Source organism: Vidua chalybeata, chromosome 2 (genome assembly GCF_026979565.1).
Source record: "Vidua chalybeata isolate OUT-0048 chromosome 2, bVidCha1 merged haplotype, whole genome shotgun sequence".
NCBI classification, from domain to species: Eukaryota; Metazoa; Chordata; class Aves; order Passeriformes; family Viduidae; genus Vidua; species Vidua chalybeata.
The window spans coordinates 95,252,293-95,267,631 of NC_071531.1; the positions used below are offsets into that span (position 1 = coordinate 95,252,293).

The 15,339-nt window shown below is 37.0% G+C and overlaps 1 protein-coding gene across 4 annotated transcripts in view; it reads right to left on the minus strand.

Moving 5' to 3' along the window:
- Window positions 1-15,339, minus strand: part of CCDC169 (coiled-coil domain containing 169) — a 40,760-nt gene that overhangs the window by 11,305 nt on the left and 14,116 nt on the right. For 2 of the 4 annotated variants that reach the window (XR_008429227.1, XR_008429226.1), the window contains exons 5-8: window positions 9,164-9,262; window positions 8,916-8,969; window positions 5,559-5,635; window positions 2,007-2,248 (exon numbers count right to left, since the gene is read on the minus strand). Coding sequence is in view for 2 of the 4 variants with exons in the window: in XM_053934645.1 (XP_053790620.1) it covers window positions 2,146-2,248; window positions 5,559-5,635; window positions 8,916-8,969; window positions 9,164-9,262 (333 nt within the window). In the remaining 2 variants the exon portion in view is untranslated. Of the gene's footprint in view, window positions 1-1,114; window positions 2,249-5,558; window positions 5,636-8,915; window positions 8,970-9,163; window positions 9,263-15,339 lie in introns of those variants that run through there. The other 2 variants (XM_053934645.1, XM_053934646.1) reach the window with 1 other exon arrangement.

Here is a 15,339-nt window from a genome sequence, read left to right on the forward strand (position 1 = left end):
AAAGCCCACACAAGATACATCCAGGAATTTCAAAACACTCATTCACCTAACGCCACCAAATGAAACAAAAAATTCCTACATGTTTTGGGAAACCTAAAAGTGTAAAAGTTTTATTTAGATCCAAAAAGACCTATGTTTTTGAAACAAAAAACTCTCTTTTTGCTGTTGCAAAAAAATTGGAGCCATCAAATTTAGTTATAAGGTTCATCCTTATTTTCAGAAAACCAGGAAGAAAATTAAATGCCAAGTAATTCAAAGAGTATGAGTACTGAACTATAACCATTTTGCACAACAAAGATTACAGCTGGACGTACAATTAGAATGGTCAAACAGCACATTTTAGCAATTAATTATCATACTACTGCATTTTGAATCCGAAATCAAATCAAAATGTTGTTGGCAAGGTGAAACAGGGACTAAATAGGATATAGTATGCTCTTCTCCCAGGTCATTCCTGTACCAATAAATGCCTCTTTTAAGGCTTCAAAAAAAGTCTCTTTTCAAGTCCTCAGTGAGAAATATCCTTGAGGGAAGCATCGTCTCCTGTTGTGAAAAAATGTTCTGATATATTTGTGCAGTTTTTCCAGTTATTCTGAGGTGCTACATGGACCAGACTTGAGTGCACCAACATTTGATTGAGACACCAGTAGGAAATGTTTGCTGCATGAATCCAAGAACTGGATTTTCTTTACTACTGCAGATGTCCCTTGTCTTTTATGCCAGTAGAGCCATTATGGTGATTTTTCCCCTCTCCTTCACCACAATGACAAATGTCAGCACAATGAACATTTGGAATTTTTTCATGTGAAAAACACAAACAGAAGAGTGCTAACCTAACCAGCTGTGCTATGTGAGGAAAAAAACAGCCAGGCAGACCACCCTGCTTAAGAAAGAAGGATACCTCATGCATCATGGTAACATGACAAATATCTGTAATGAATTTCATACTATGTAAGAGGAAAAAAAAGGGATTTCCATACTGAATATGCTGTACCATGCTACAGGTCTTTGCTCTCTGCATTTTAGAATGACACCATTGGTTTGTCTTTCAATGTGAGTTTAATTACAATGTCACTCTAATGCTGCCAGTAATAAGGAACTATTAGTACTGCTCTTAAAGAGGGAAAAAACTTTATTGCAAAGAGTTAGGAATGCTCTTAAAATAATAAAGGGCAGTCAAGCAACCACATTTTCTCTGCCAAGAGCTTTTAAGATGTAACCCAGAGGATTAAAGCTTCATTACCAAAACATTTTTCCTGTTGCCACTTGAAAAAATTTTGCTGAATTTAATGACTAAAATGTAGGTAATAAAATTGCAACAATAATTGCATGCTTAAGAGTGAAGAGACAAAGTAGTTTTACTTTCACTGAAGAGATGACTTTTAGGACTGGCACTGTTTTGGACCCTAAAAGTACAAAGATCAATGCCACTGAAGAAGACAGAGATTTTTATGACCCCAAGACGGTGGATACAAGGGTTCATCTGAGATTTCAAATTTCAAAGAGCAACATACCAATATCAGGATATGTGTTTCTTTATAGAACATACATAGTTTTAAAAGAAACAACATTCTACAAGATAGGCTCTGAAGATTCCTTAATAAAAAGTGCTCAATTTTTGTGTCATTTCTATCCATTACTAGTGCCTAAAGCAGCTGGAAATGGTGATGTGCTTCTAAACCATGCAGACAGAAAGTGGCAATCAACATGGGATCTGTGGCAAGCCAGCTTTTTAAAAAAACATTATATTTAGACAATACTTCAGGGTACATCAGTCTGCCTTCTTCTTCTTGGATTGAGCGGTCAAAAATGCTAGAGGCTTGTTTGTTTTTCATGGCTACATAGTTCAAAGATCTACAAGTGTATAAGACATTAAATATTCTCCAAATTTTCCAACACCCTCACACTCCGAATCACTGATGTGAAGCAGAATGGAAAAGGTCAGAGATCACCAGTACAAAGATGGCAACTAGAAGAGCAATTCCATTAGGCAGAGGAACACTTACACTAAGGCATCCAAGAAGACATTCCAATCTGGATCTGGCATTGCAGTAAGACACAAATACTTCCATCTTCAATTTATAAACTTTCAGTCAAATTAATTTTTTAAAAAAGTGACTGGAAGTTCTTGGCATTAATATTAAATCAGTGCTTTAGCTGTGGAAGCTGGTTCACTCCTACAGTCTTTTTAATTGATCGTTTTTGAGGATTAACCATCTTCAGGTTTCCTGGAACACTGTGTCTTCCTCTGAAATAAAATGGGTGAAGTTAGTCAGCAAATGTCACATTGCCTGTACATTTTAATGACTAAAAATGTGCATGCTTTCTATATTTGCATATCTGATTACTACTGTGAATTAATAAACCTGAGAAAGGAAAAAAACAAGTATATTTCTAGGTTCGCAGGTTAGCAGAGCATCTAATTATTCTGCAAACTCAATTTTCATCTCACGATTCCTGTTACCTAAGTGATGTCATTTGAAGAACATGAACAGAATACTAAGTATTGGCACTAGGAGAGTGATAACTGGCTACAGAGACATTTTCATCAGTTAAAGAATTCCCACCAGAAAAGGGGAAAACACTTCATGTAGATGTAGTTACAGCTCTCTGCAGGTATTCCACTCTGGAAAGCCAGGCTCTTGAACCCATGATCACTAGAAATGCCTGCAGGAGATGCTGGCAGCAGACTTTTGAAGTGGTATTCATCATGGATACATACACCATCTACATGAAACCAGCTAGAGCTTCATCTTGATCTTCTATGAAATCTGTGGGAATGTAAAGAAATCTCCAGGGAAAGAACAGCGCTTCTGCAAGCTGGAAGGGTCATTCTCCTAACCAAGAAGCCTGCCTTTCTGCTCCTATGCAATGTCCCTTTGTTTCTCTTCCTGTTCATTACTGCAGAGGAAAGACAGCACTTTACATACTCTAACAACAATATACAGAGCTTCAGTGTCTTTCTCAAGCAAAGGCATTTTGAAGGAAAATATATCAAAGCATCACAGTGTTGTATTTGTCATGATATCCAGATATGTGATAGAAGCTACAACAACGGTATCTATACAAGTTTCAAATTTGTGGGGAAGGAGGCAACAAAGTCAAACCTAGGGCTCACTAGTCTTCTTGGGATTGACACATCCTTTGTTCCAGCTCTTACAAGCAGTCTTGGTCTTGAAGGGACCTTGGAAGCTCACAATCCAAGGCCCCAGTGTGCTCAATAATCAATTTTTCAAATTCAAATCAGTTGATTACTCAAAATCAATTGATTAAACTGAAGATACAGCTGAACAAAGCAGAAAATGCCTGTGTGGAATTCTGCAGGCAGCACAACCTCTTCCACTCAAAACCAGCTAGACTTACAGACTTAGAAGCCAGGTAACTGCAGCAGTGCAGTGTTGAAACTGAGCTAATAAGCCCCATCATAAGTCTCAGTGTAACAGCAGGGGTCAGAATGACAATAAATTGGCTGCTCAAATTGCATCAGAGATATGGGCCATGAAGACATCCACGTTCGTCCCAACTGTCAGCTAGCCTATCTTCTTGTCCTGTAATAACCACAAAAAGGACCTCTGCTGAACTTGCTTCTGTTTTGGATGGCCAGGAAACTGAATGCATCAACAATTAGTTGTTGGAACTCTGGTTACTGAGAATTTTAGGCTTTCTGTGCTGACAGGCACTGATCTCTATACCATCTCGCACATATAATTCCAACCTTAGCAAAAAAAGAGCAAAGAATCCACATTAGTCTTCACAACTACTACCCAAAAATGTTTTCAGTCTTCATTTAATACACAGGTTGGGCTTTCTGTACCTGTTCCTATAGTTAAAATAAGCATTAAGCAGTTTCTTAGTATGGTGTGAATTCCAAAGCAGATATTTTGTAAAAAGGCTAAAAAGGTGAGATAAGAACTCTAGACAGAAAATTTTCAAATTACTCTCAAGAACATCCATGTCTTCTCTTATTTTAATGAAATTATTTCTCATTAATATCAGCTTGAACAAAGAACCCCCAGGCTATAAATCAAAATATAATTAAAAAGGAATAATATAACAATGGCTGTAGTTACCTTGTGATGTTCATGAGGTGCATACTTATATTCTAGTATTTTCTTAAAACACAAACTATGCCAAATCCCCACTCTTACATCCACGTTGCCAGCAAAGATCAAAGTTTGTCCTCAAAGTTCTAAGTCACTGGCTATAAAAGTCAATCAACTGAAAACTAGGTCCTTCTATACTAAGGACAATTTAAAGGATGAAAAATTATCTTCATGTGTTTAAAGAACATTGAAAAGTAAAAGAAAAAGTCCTCTTAGGGGACTGATTGGGGATTGAATTAGGGGATTGAATGGGGATATTTTGTTATACCACACATCTTCTGAGACCAGCAGTTACAGGACACTTTATTTTCTTTTACACTTTATTTTCTTTTGTTTGATATAAAGAAAATTACAGAAACACACTGTGATATAATTGCAGGGTAAATAATGGTCTACTAAAATAGATTTTAAAAAACCCCACCATAATCACAGATCAGTGCTAACCCTCAGCAAACCTCTGTATCTGGCTGATGATATTTAATCTCACTGCAGAGGCAGTGAATCCTCCTGATTCTAGCTTTCTGACCTTCTCCATAGGAACCATGTTAAATATTACCAGGGTCAAAAGTGATACAGTTGGCATATGGGGCACTTCAAACCCACACAGTGTTTTTTATGTGTTGAGGAACTTCAGTTATAGAACTGAATCCATACTGTACTGCATTAATTCATATTCTACTAATATATTCTCCTGGAATATCAAGATTCACTATTCCAGTTTATGAAATCCTGTGGTTCTGTGCTTACACAGAAGGAAAGAAAAAGGCTGGTAAGCAAATAGGTCTACACAACATCATGTTTATAATTTACTCATTACATTTTTAGATTATTCCAATATATATTGTGTATGCTTATTTTAATAATATAGGTAAGTGGGTTTGTGGAAGAGTATTTAATGTGAGACACTAAATACATAGAAACCATACTATTTTAGGAAGTTTCCAAATATAATTTATTTGGGAGAGTTTCAAAATTAAGTATTATATCTGCTTGCTTCCACACTTTTGTAGACATCTGTTTATGGCCATTGGAGGCAGGTGACTGGGTCTAACAAACTTTTCATATATGCTCCCTATATTCTTCACACTTTATTCTTAACATATTCAATTCAGTTAAAAAAATAAATCTCCTCAAATTTCAAGCCTATCCACAAGTATTACAATCAGAAATTAATTTTATTTCTCTTTATCTCAGAGAAGATAGACTTTTTTCAGATTTGTATTTCTAACCCATATAACTAAACAGAAGTCTGTTAAACAATGATTTAAACATATGTATTTTCAACATTAGCATTAAATAAAACTGATGAAAAACAATATCAAAAATTATGTTGAGTAATGCTTTGTCATTGGGCTTATGCTGTGATATTTATCATGAAGAGAAAGTTGCAATATTCAAAGCAGTACTTAGCAAAAAATAATCAACTAGAAAACAGGGAATATAAAGAAAATTTACCTCAGTATCTGTTTTTCTCCCTTGCCAGTCAGAGCATCTGTTTTTTTCCTTTCAACAATTTTAGGTTTAGCTGAGGTCTGCAATAGCCAAATTTTTACAAAACAAGTTAAATCCTAACCTCAATCACAGTTACAGAAGAAAATAGGATTTGCATGGATTTACTTTATTGAAGACAAGAAATTTTTGTAATTGAGGAACTCCAGTATTGAAGATGATGGCCAGTATAATTTATCATCTTATCATATCTGAGGAGATGTGATTCTGTGACATATGAGGAAACAGCAATGCCAAGGTTGTCTTCACTGTTTTTATAATTTATATGAATATAGAGTACCAGTATATATGACTGTTATCCATAGCATTGTTTTTGCTGATACAGATTACTCCAGGCCTATCCCAACAAAAATTAGCCATTGTTGTACAAGCAGCTTTCCAGATGTAGCAATGTATAACCCTGGGCCTTTTCTGCAAAGAAATCCCAGTTGCATGTCAGATTCCACTATGCTAGCAACAGTTTGTGGCAAAAATCTGGCCTGAAAGAATGGCCTTTTTAAAGAACCACTATAGTTCTTCTTTGCTTGCCTCTCAAATTGATTTCTGAACACCCCCAGAGAGTGCCTTTAAGATCTGTGGACTCCAAATCCCAAACCAATGCTTTGCCAGATTGAAATCAAAACAAAAAAGCAAACAAGAATACACCAGAAACCATTGGTGCCTCTAGAATGAGTTCTCAAAATTGTATAATTTATTTTAAAACTATAATTTAATACTGACTAGACAAGACAAACTTTAAAAGCACTCAGAAGAAAAAAATATTTTGTAAATACTAAAAAAAAAAGCAGAAAAGCACTCTGTAATAAAAAGGTAATTAAAATAAATGTCTGCTCAGAAGCATCTTTGTCTTCTGCTTCTGCCACAGACTTCAGGAGGGATCCAAACAAAGCAGGAAAAACCTAAAACACCTGGTATTTTTTAATACCTACCTGTAAAAAACTTCCATGCTATGATTTTTTTCCTTAGTGTCAGCTATAAAAAAATACCAACATAATGAGAGAAAACAAAGGCTTAAAAGAACACTATATCCATATGAGAGTGTCACTAGGATACACTGTTGTCACAGGACAGCAATACCCTGTGGTATATTTACTGTGCAGTATATGAAAATTGTTAGCCTATGGGTAAATCCTTCTAACCCAACAGCAGCCAGTATCACTGTGCAGACTCTTGAACACTGATATTTTAGTACTGTCGAAAGAGTCTGTACTGAATGTATGTCTACTTCTGCCTCTGTTGTTAAAGTGAACTGTTAAAAGAGAAGGCAGATTTTAACATATACAGATTTTAAAATAATATAAAAGCCAAATCAAAGTCATTGCAGAAAAAGACCTGAAGGGAACAGATAAACCACTGATCCTTTTGAAATCAACAGTAAACCACAGAATCATAGAATATCTAAAGTTGGAAGGGACCCATAAAGATCATAAATTCCAACTTCCTGCTCCTTGCAGGACTACTTAAAATTAAAGACTGTCATTCAATTGCTCCTTGAAGTCCTTGAAGACAGGTTTAGTGCTATGACCAATTCCCTGGGGATCATGATCCAGTGATTGACCACCCTTTCAATCAAGACCCTTTTCCTAACCTTCAATCTACATTTCCCCTGATGCAGCTTCATTCCCTTTCCTCACTGGTCACCACTGGTCACCACGGAGAGGAGATCAGCACCTGCCCCTCCTCTGCCCCCCTGGAGGAAGGTGTAGTGTGGGGTGAGGTCACTGCTCAGCAATGGGGTCACCCTCAGCCTTCTCTCATCCCAGCTGAACCAACCAAGTGACCCCAGCTGTTTCTCATAAATCTTGCCCTTGAGGCCAGACCACACTGTTCACCCTCCCTGGGACACACTTGCGTAGTTGGATGCCCTTCTTAGACTGAGGCGCTCAAAACTGCACACAGCAGCTGGGATGTGGGGGTGACTGCCCTGCTCAGATCAGCAATGTACAAGGTAGATGTTTAATCTAAACTACTCACTTATGCTCTGCTTAGAGCTCAGGAGAAGGGACAGAAAAGTCCCTAGGGAAATTAATTTCATCTTGACCTAAAACAGAAGTGATACTTTCCACATGATTCTTTCTTCATAGATTACAGAGGATTCCTCTACAACTACTTTAGAATGGCTATTTGACATTTAGAGAACTAAAGATAGGAATATTAATCTGAGGATGACTATTTTGCTCTCATATGATACTGAAATCATGAGAGTAAATAATTAATTGCTGAAAATATTATGTACTAACTACTTCGAGTGTTGATGGCAAAATCATAGACCCCAGTGCCTCACTATGCAACAGGCCAGCGCATATACCTCAATTCAAATGGTGTCCTAAGCATATTTAAGTGTTTTTATAGGGAGCTGAACATAGGGACTCCTCTTGCTAGCATGTTCAGTAATAAAATCTGCTTTTATTTCCTTTCTTCCTCCAGAAGTTCTCAGTTTCACTGCTAATGTAAAGATATTAACAGTTATAATGAGCATTTCCCAGGCTTTTTCTTGGTTTCATGCTGGAAAGTTCATTTAAGCAATTCTTTTAGATTTCCCAAAGTAGCAATGAACCATGTAAGGGAATCAGTTGCCCACTGTGCAAACACATGCTAATTACAGGTTTTTACTCCAGTTAGCTACGAAAGGGACTCAGTGGCAGCAATTCTTGAATATCACACTAAGGTATTAATTTTACATTATTTAGGAATTTAGAGCTTTTCTAGAATAAGAAGTACTATAAATCTTTACAGATTTCTTTACAGGTTTCTCCAGTTTGTAGTATAAAATTTCATGTATTACATAATTTGCATCAATAAAATTTAACCTGTGATTTCACCAAAACAAGGTATTTTATCCCTGATTTATAAAGTCAATGGAAATATATGTTGCATTTAATTCTGAACTGGTTGGATAGTTTATCTTCAAAAGAAAAAAGGAGATATATAAAAAGGAGGAATTACTACTTAAGGTGTCTGTCACTACTGCTGACATTTTGCTTCTGTTCTGTTCAACTGCATAGCAGTCTTGTGACTAATGGATGGCCAAGCATCAGAAAATTGCTTCAGTTTTCTCAGTTATGGGCACTTTACTATGCTAGGGAACACTGAAACTCTAATCGATACAAAAGCAAAAAAAGTATTTCAAATAAATAAACTGTACAATCTTTCAATTTATGGCTCTTAAAATTTTTCAAAAGCAGCTTTTTTAAGATATTTGGTAGACAAATGAAGTAATAAAACACCCTGATCTAATGGCATTAAAGATACTGTTGTTATATCAAGAAAGCATTAAAAGTTACTGAGTTACACGTTTCTTACCTGTAAGATCTCTGAGAGGTACAAGCGCCGCTCATCATTAACTTTGTGGTAAGCCTACAGTTAAAATGAGATATAGGCTATCATTAAGCACAAATTTTCAAATCTGAATCATACAGAAGATTCAGATATACAACAGAGCCTTTTTCCAGTGGCACATTTTTTGGAACTATTCTGTTGTGTGCTCCATACAATCTGTTTGCCATACAACATAACAGCTTTTACAGTCTAGAGGGATAGTGATTACAAACCTTTGCTTCTTGTTCCAGTCTAAGTTCATAGTCCTTTAGCTGGCTCTGGAGACTTTTCTTCTCTTCTTCTAGTTGTTTAAGAACCTCCTTTAAGGAACCCTGTGGTTAGGGTAAATAAAACAGTGTTTTATAATAATTTCCATTCTCTATAAAGATGTCAGCACTATAGTGCTTATTCTTCAAGCATAATGATGTTTGTCATACTGTGCATTTTTTGTTTTCATGGTTCTAGATGGCACACTGCAGAGGCAAAAGCAATTAACCACATGCTACAATTACCAGTTATGCATTACACATTTCCACTGTTTTAAAATGACACAGGTACAGTTTTCCACACTGCTGCTCCTTGGCATCTTAAGCAAAGTCACCTTGTGATGACAAGTCAGAATTGCTCCTTTGTTCTAACCAAAATTCCCTGTAATGGCTCTTCTTTAGCAGGAAGGAGATTTCACATCTTACCAGCACATCCATTTTCAAACTACTTGCTGAGAGAGCTGCTGGGCTAGTTGAAGAGCCATATGGACATCAAAGGCAACTCATACCAATTTGGCTAGAAAGCAATACTTTGTGGAGAGACTGTCTTAGGTGTGCAGCCATCTACATTGTCTACAATAGGAATGATTAACAACAGTAGAGTCCATTTTTGGTTACTGGCACTGGCCAAATCTTTGCTTGTGTAATGGAATCAAAACACACATCCACACTTGGGAGGACCCAAGCAGGTCCTCCTCTACTACTAACACAGGGAACTGCTTTTCATAATCTCATTCATACTTTGACCCATTCCATCCCATAGAGACATTATTATAGAAGTCTCTAACACAGAGTTTGCCCTCCAAATTCAGGAACACTGCATTACAACAAAGAGGAATTTGGGCAAACATGCCAGGAGGCCTGTTTGGATGAACAAGTAGCTCCTGAACAAATTCAAACACACAAAGGAAGCCTAGAGAGGGTAGAAACATAGACTGGTAGCCTGGGAGGAATACAGGGATTGTTTGAACTGTCAGGGACCAGTTTAGGAAAGCTACAGCCCTGACAGAATTAAACAGAGCCAGGGATGTCAAGGGCAACAAGAAAAGCTTCTATAGGTATGTTAGTGATAATAGGAAGTCTAGGGAGAATGTGCATCCTTTCCAGAGAATGGATTGAGAGCGGTCTTTAGAAGGAGGACTTGGGGATGTTGGCAGACGAAAATCTCGGCATGATCTGGCCATGTGGCTTGCAGTCCAGAAAACCAACAGTTTCCTGGGCTGCATCAGAAGTGTGGCAAACGGGCTGAGGGAAGTGATTGCCCTCCTCTGCTCTGCTCTCTTGAGACCCCACCTGGAGTACTGAACCCAACTCTGGGAACAAAAATCACAGGGCTGGAGCATCTCTCCTCTGAAGATAGGCTGAGACAGCTGGGGTTGTTCAGCCTGGACAAGAGAAGGCTCTGGGGAGACATTACAGCATCTTCTAGTACCTGAAGAGGGCCTACAAGAGAACTGGAGAGGGACTTTTTACAAAGGTATGTAGCGACAGGACAAGGGGTAATGGCTTTAAACTGCAAGAGAACAGGTTTAGATTAGATATTAGGAAGAATTTTTTTCCTGTGAGGCACAGGTACAGGTTGCCCAGAGAAGTTGTTTATGCCCCATCCCTGGAGGTCTTTGGGGTTGGATGGGACTCTGAGCAAGACAATCTAGTGTAAGCTGTCCCTCTCCATGGCAGGAGGTTGGAACTAAATGGTCTTTAAGGTCCCTTCCAACCAAAACCATTCCATGATTCTATTATGATTCAAGGTCAGTCAAGTTTGTTCTTGTACTTAAATGACTGTTCTTCCTCCTCCCTGCTGTTTGTGCCCAGCGTGTATAAACTGAAGACATGAGCATCTTTTTTCTGCATTCATTTTACTAGAATGATTAAGCTGAACTTGCAGAAATTATCTTTCATGCACCAGGCTGTCTTTTCATAGTAATCCCTTTGTGCCCCAGGCCGGAGCTCAACCTTCTTATGGCTAGAGAACAGAACTGGCCTACAGTATGCAGTACTCCAAAAGCCATCTCACTGCCTTGAACAATCAGTGATACTTCTTTACCGATATAAATTTTAGGATTGCATTTTCCTTTTGCACAGCTGCACAATAATGGCTCACAGTCAACAAGGCATCAGCTAGAATACCCAGATGCTCCCCTGCAGTTGTATCAGTTCTCTCATAACATAATTTCTTTACCCTTTTATAAATTCTTTGGTCTACACTATTAAATTTTACTCACATTTTTAATAAACTACTCTTCACTGTCTTTCTTTTTCTAAACCACGTCCAAATCCCAATTATATTATATAATTGGTTTCAGGAGAGAGATATCACAATCTAATTCTACTGCGTGTATCAAGGTCATGCATTAAATATTAAGGTTCGTCTTAAACCTGGTCCTGGAAGACCTCAGCTTGTACTCTCCCAGCAGACTCCTTCACTAATCACTGCTATCATGTTCCATTTGCCAGCTCTTTACTCCTCTAACAAATATATTCATTTTCATTTTCTCCAAATTAATCAGTCACTTCCCATGTGACATGATATCTTTATCAGAGGTCACAGTGAACAAGATGACTATATTTATTGTGACAACATATGTATTGTTTTATCACAGAATGTCAACAGGTTTACCCACCATGAGCCCCTTTTAATATATCCATATTTCAATTTCATTTTGCAACAACTATTCATCTCTTTATCTCTACAATGAAAAAAGGGGTTTTCTCCAGTGCACAAAATGTGCACGTTTATTAGAACCACTTGCTATCATATCAGTGATGTGACAAACCAGTTCTTTCAGAATCCTGAGATATGGATTACCCATTTCCCTCATTTTAAGCATATTCAGCTCTTTGAGTTTTCCTTAGGATTTAGTTATTGTCATTTCTTCTTCCAAGCACTTGCTGACATTAGCTAGTTTTAACTTTCTCCTGCATTTTATTGTTTCTGCCTTTACTTAAAACTTAGGCAATATATACATTTTAGTTTTAAGTGAATGAATTCATGATCACTTAATCCAACAGGTTTTTTGACTGGATTTTCTGCAATGTTCTTGTAAATCTTAAAAATCTAAAATAGCATTGTGTCCCATAGATAATAATTTTATCTATTATTTTCTGATAAAATGTGTTAATTATCCATTGACTTTTGTGCCCCATCATTATTAGCACTTGGTTTTTAGTCTTTATTTACAAGTCTAACATACAATACAACTTCTGTGAGTAGTCTAATAATATTATATCCAAATTCATCCATCCAAATAATATATTTATATGTATATTTGACTGGATTCAGTCTGAGGTGAGGTTATCTACATTTGAATGTCCAAATGTGAGCTGAACTCCTACTAAGAGTCAGAGTGAAGATAATCAATGATGTGCAGTGATTCATTCAGCTAAGCAGCTAAAGAGCTCAGCTCAGTTCCATCTGAGTTCTTTCAGAGAGTCCAAGACATTCATGTGTGGCAGATATGACACATGGCTTACACAAGACACATCCTTCTGGAGCAGTAACAGGCTACTGTGCACTGAAACATCTTCAAGACTCATTGCTTACCAATTATTTCACTGAAGATGCCAACCAAATAAATCTAGATACAAATCTCTTTTACTCAGCTGACTGTATTAATAAGACCTAACTGCCTATAGTAGGAATTGAAAGACCTAACAAAGAGGTAGACAGCTAAATATAAAAAAGTAAATATTTGTGTCATAATATTTAAGAGAATCGTATTATTCAATGTACATTTCAATATTATTTCCCAGTACTATTGTGACTAAACTTTGTTTTCCAATCCATCCTCAAGATTAATTCATCCCAAGAGCTGATGAAGAAAGAATCAACAACATTATTGTCAAAGTCTCTCACATCTGCTACATACCACATCTATCTCTGTTTTCTTTCCTGGCAAGTGTGTACCTTTAATACTTGTTATCCCTTCATAGTTCTGCTATCAATGCTATTACATTCCTGGTCATTCAGGTTCTTCCATTTGTTTGCTCAGGTCTCCTATGTAAAATAAGGATCTGTTTTAGATTTTTTTTTTCTAACACAAGCACCTCCTTAGTCATAATAGATGAATCCCTTCCTTTCTATGCTGATTACTTGACCACTCCCTTACTAATCAGTTATTTCTTCTCATGACCGTAATGCTTTGCTAGGCCTTTGTTTACCAGATTTTCCTGGTAAACACTGAAACAAGATAAAAATTCTCCAAATATTTTTCCCTTCTTTTTTCCATGGGAATTTTAAAATTTTTCCCTATTTATCATGCTAGTCTCAGATCCAGAAGGCCAGTATCCATATATGGTTTGCTTCTCAGAGAGTTTATTAATGCTTGCTGCTGGTAAAAAAATTACATCTGCCTGTTTTAAGTCTACAGTCTTTTCTAGCATCTGAAGATTAATGCAACTTTTATTCTTTTGCATAATTTTCTACATAACATGTTACTTATCTGGCTCCAAATTTTATTTTTAATTTTAAAAATTCTGAGTTTTATGAAGATTTCCATAGAGATAATTTCTGTTAAAATCAAGACTTTGCAGGAGCATGGTGAAAGGCACGGTACTTTTAGAACATGTTGCAAGAGAGAATAACCCCTCCCAATGTTCAAAAGGCAAAAAAGAAATACAGAAAGAGCTGTATGTTTGAGAAGTATTTTGTCCCTGATTGAACCATTATTAACTTTAATCTGTTACAACAGGCATACTGGAGATATTAAAAGAATTGAGGAGTAGTTGAAGTTTTTTTTCCTAATTAAAGCAGAAGTACCTTGGATGCAGATAAAATCTTTGTCCAAACACAGAAGGCTCCTACAGTCAATTCAGGCAATGTTGGCCAATTCAAGGAGAAAAAGTAAGCTGCAGATTAAAGAGAAGATTTGGCTTAATTCCACTAGGGTCATGTGCTATTTCATTTCAACATCAGTGTCTCTACAGAATTAAACACGACAGAGAAGACTTCAGCACAGTTGAACTAGGAAACTAAATCTTTTTGCCTTCTTGACCTCAGTGCACATTAAAGATTATACCTACGTGACAGCATATTTTGTACAAAATCTTTTGTACCATCTATCACCACAGTAAGCTCAAATACAGTAAATACAAAAATTCATGCTGCTCTCCAGATTTGTTCTGTGTAAATCCACAACACACTATTTCTTTCTTTACTAGATTGTCCACCATTGTTATATAAGACAGAAGACTTGTGTTGCAGCTGTTGCTGCAACAATTTGGTATCTCCTCAGTGATGGTACTCATCTAATTTCTTTGAGTTCTTTCACTTACAAAGTAGACTACTTTTAGATCTTTTTTTCATTAGTCCTTTCAGAAGCACTGTCTATTTTTTGCTGCCAATGCAGCTGGTCCACTGCAGATGCCTGGGCATTCAGTCAGCTCTGGAGCAAGGATGTTATCCAAATGCAAGCAAACAAACTGTGCACTACACTGCTTTTGATGAGCAAGCAGACGGAAATGGGTTGATAATGTGACTAAAAGTACACCGTTATCTCATAAATTGTAATAAACCTACCTCATAAATTGTAATAAACCCATGATTACAAATCCCTTGTGAAATAAAAAATCTATAAAATCCCAATTTACATATTGGGAAGTGAAGCCCAAAATCAAAGTAGGACTGGAGTTGCAATTGCACTTCAGGCAGAATTTAACATCTTAGTGCTAACAAAGCAGTCTATGCAATGTCTTACATTCTTCACATCTGCTTTTGTAAAATAACAGGGAGGCATCTGAGCTGTTGCTGTTGTGATTGCCCATAAGACCAAGCTGAACTGAGCTGCCTGGTTTGCTGCTGAAAGCCTTCATGGAGTCTCAATACAAAGCTTTCCAGTGGTCATCCCTCTAACAGGGTACAACCTGGCAAGGATGCTCTACACATATTACCTGGGGAAGAAAGCCTCTTCTATCTAACAGCCTAAGATTTAACCCAGAAATAAAGTAGTTGAGTTACATTTTAGTCCTCTGCTTCCCCAAGAGCTTGAATTCTCATATCTCATAGCCTGAGAATGCCCTTGCCACCATCATACTTAACTAGTGCTGACACAGTTTTTGAAGCCAGGCTGTCAATGAGTCAGAAATACAAATATTTGCATGGAGGAAGATGGAAAAAGTGAGAAAGGCTGAAAGGTCATGTCTAT